Raw genomic sequence first — 2471 nt, 5'->3', positions numbered from 1 at the left:
TGCTTTTTCTCCCTCCATGTCCTCCCCTTCCCCCGACTGACGTAAGCAGACACTGTGTACTTTCTCTCCCTCACAGTCTCTCTCTTGTGACGTAAGCAGACACTGTGTACTTTCTCTCCCTCCCAGTCTCTCTCTTGTGACATAAGCAGACACTGTATATTTTCTCTCAATCCCAGTCTCTCTCTTGTGACGTAAGCAGATACTGTGTACTTTCTCTCCCTCCCAGTCTCTCTTTTGTGACGTAAGCAGACACCGTATATTTTCTCTCCCTCCCAGTCTCTCTCTTGTGACGTAAGCAGACACCGTATATTTTCTCTCCCTCCCAGTCTCTCTCTTGTGACGTAAGCAGACACTGTGTACTTTCTCTCCCTCCATCTACCCAGCCGTGTATCATAGGATGGAGATGATGATGATGCCACCGGCGCCGCCTCCAATGGCTATGGCGGACTTTGGCGGACCTCCTGCCCCAGCGGAGTCTGCTTCTCTAGCAGAACCAGACCGTGTCCGCACCAACTTTGTGGAGACCTGGCTGTTCCAGACAGTCACCACCTGGTAGTGACGTCACTCATACGTCATTCCTCGGCTGTTTTAAGTCACTAACACACCCAACTCGCTCCGTTTTATTTTGGTTAATCCATCGCCCCCAACCCCTCCCTTACCTTCAATCCTTTTCCGTTCGTCATCATTTCTCAGCTGCTCTAACATAGACAACCAGTAGTTCTCTTCTTTTATAATTCTACCATCGTTCTCCTTCTAATCTAGACCTACAGCTGATGTAGTCTGCCTCCCCCTCCCTCCCCACGATTGATTTTTTTTTTTTTTTATTATGCTTCACATTAATCTACTTTTTTTCAGAATCTTTTTTCTCCATAATCATGCAATTTTCCATCTAACATTTCACTACGAACGTATCCATGTTTCAGCTTCACGCTTTTCAGTTCACAGGGTAACGTTGTATTATGGTTCACAATTATTTATAATGCCCTTTGAATGTTTATTTTGCAAATTTAATCTCCTTAATCATAATTTCTGCATGCTTTTCGTCCCTTTATTTCAGATTGCTTTCTCGTTCTTTCAGGGTTATTTTGGCTGGTTGTATAAAAGTAGACAGTTTGCCAACTTTGAAAAGAGTTGAAGTTTCATCTGCCACAACTTATCACCCTCCCAGAAAAAAAAAGAAAAAGGAAAAAAAAAAGAGACCCCCCCCCTCCCCTTAAAAAATCTGCAGTAAAATTTGCTTATCAAAATGTTTGCCTTCCAATAAGTATGCCTAGCTATGAATTAAGAAACATAGGACATTTTCAGTAAAGTAAAGTTGTTCCCGCATCCGATCAGGACATTGGGGATTGCTTTGCTAGTGAGACAACTTCCTGGGCCTTCGGCATATTGTGGTAGGGTGGCCAGTTCCTTTCCACGCCACCTTTACTTCCCCAACTTGAAGTCAGGTACCCATTACTGCTGGGTGGGCAGGAGGGGGCGAAAAAGTATCCATGTCCGAACCGAGGATCGAACCCGGACTTTCCGCTTCGGAATCGAGCGCACTAACCGCTCCGCCACCGCACCCTTTGTAGTACTTGCCTGATGTATATTTTAGACTCTTTGTCATACAAACAAAAGGTTTGAGTTCCATTCCAACGTGGAGAGAATAAAACATTAATCCCAACCGATTATTATTTTCACCCTCCCATTGCCACTGTTATTATCCCTCTGTAGAAACATCAAACAGCCACAAAAAAAGTAATCCATTATCAGAAATGTCAATGGCCGTGTTAGGAAAAAAATAAATGTAACAGTAAATATTATCCATGGATAGCATTGCTCTTTGACTAGCACCTATGAAAGAATTAATTAATTGTTAGTAGGCACTCTTGTCAATTTACATTCGGCAACTTTTGTTCATCAATGTGTAATCCAGCCAGTGATGCTAGTGTTGTTGACATAAGGCAATACAACGATGGTAGCATTAGCCCCCGACCCCCCCCCACCCTACCCCCAATGGGCGCTATTTTTGTCATATTAACATAGCCTGGTATGCATTGCATGATATAACGCTCTTAATAACGTTTTTTGTTGGCTAATTATTGCGTAATATATTACAATGCTATCATGTACCCTTGCAGTTATTCCTTTACCCAATTTTCAATTTATTATTATTTTCAGAAAACATTTTGCCTTATATGATTTCGTCCTCCTTCATGTATTTTTACTAATTCCCAAAGGTGTTTTTTTTTCCTTCAGAATTTAGGTTATACTTTGCGATTAGAATTTTAATAGAGACTTAAGGGTTTTGTTAATTTTCTTAGTTCTGAGCAGCTTGACAAATGCAATTGATATTTCTCATAGTCTCTGATATAATCCCATTGTTAGCCTAATAGTTATAATATGTGTTAGTTCATCTTAAAGAATACAAAGACCAGGTTTGGCTTTACAATTTCAGTACCGTATTGCAATCTGTCACTACTTAACAACAA

General features: G+C 41.2%; 1 protein-coding gene across 1 annotated transcript in view; it reads left to right on the top strand.

Annotated features, from left to right (window-relative positions):
• Positions 1-396: 396 nt before the first annotated feature.
• The window catches only part of LOC101855617 (CD109 antigen), a gene marked incomplete at both ends in the record, with an annotated part of 20273 nt that continues 18198 nt past the window's right edge, over positions 397-2471 (top strand). The window contains 1 exon segment of the mRNA XM_013090482.1: positions 397-552. Coding sequence (XP_012945936.1) covers positions 398-552 — 155 coding nt within the window.

Source organism: Aplysia californica, unplaced genomic scaffold (genome assembly GCF_000002075.1).
Source record: "Aplysia californica isolate F4 #8 unplaced genomic scaffold, AplCal3.0 scaffold01300, whole genome shotgun sequence".
NCBI classification, from domain to species: domain Eukaryota; kingdom Metazoa; phylum Mollusca; class Gastropoda; order Aplysiida; family Aplysiidae; genus Aplysia; species Aplysia californica.
This window is presented reverse-complemented; position numbering and strand designations above follow the sequence as displayed.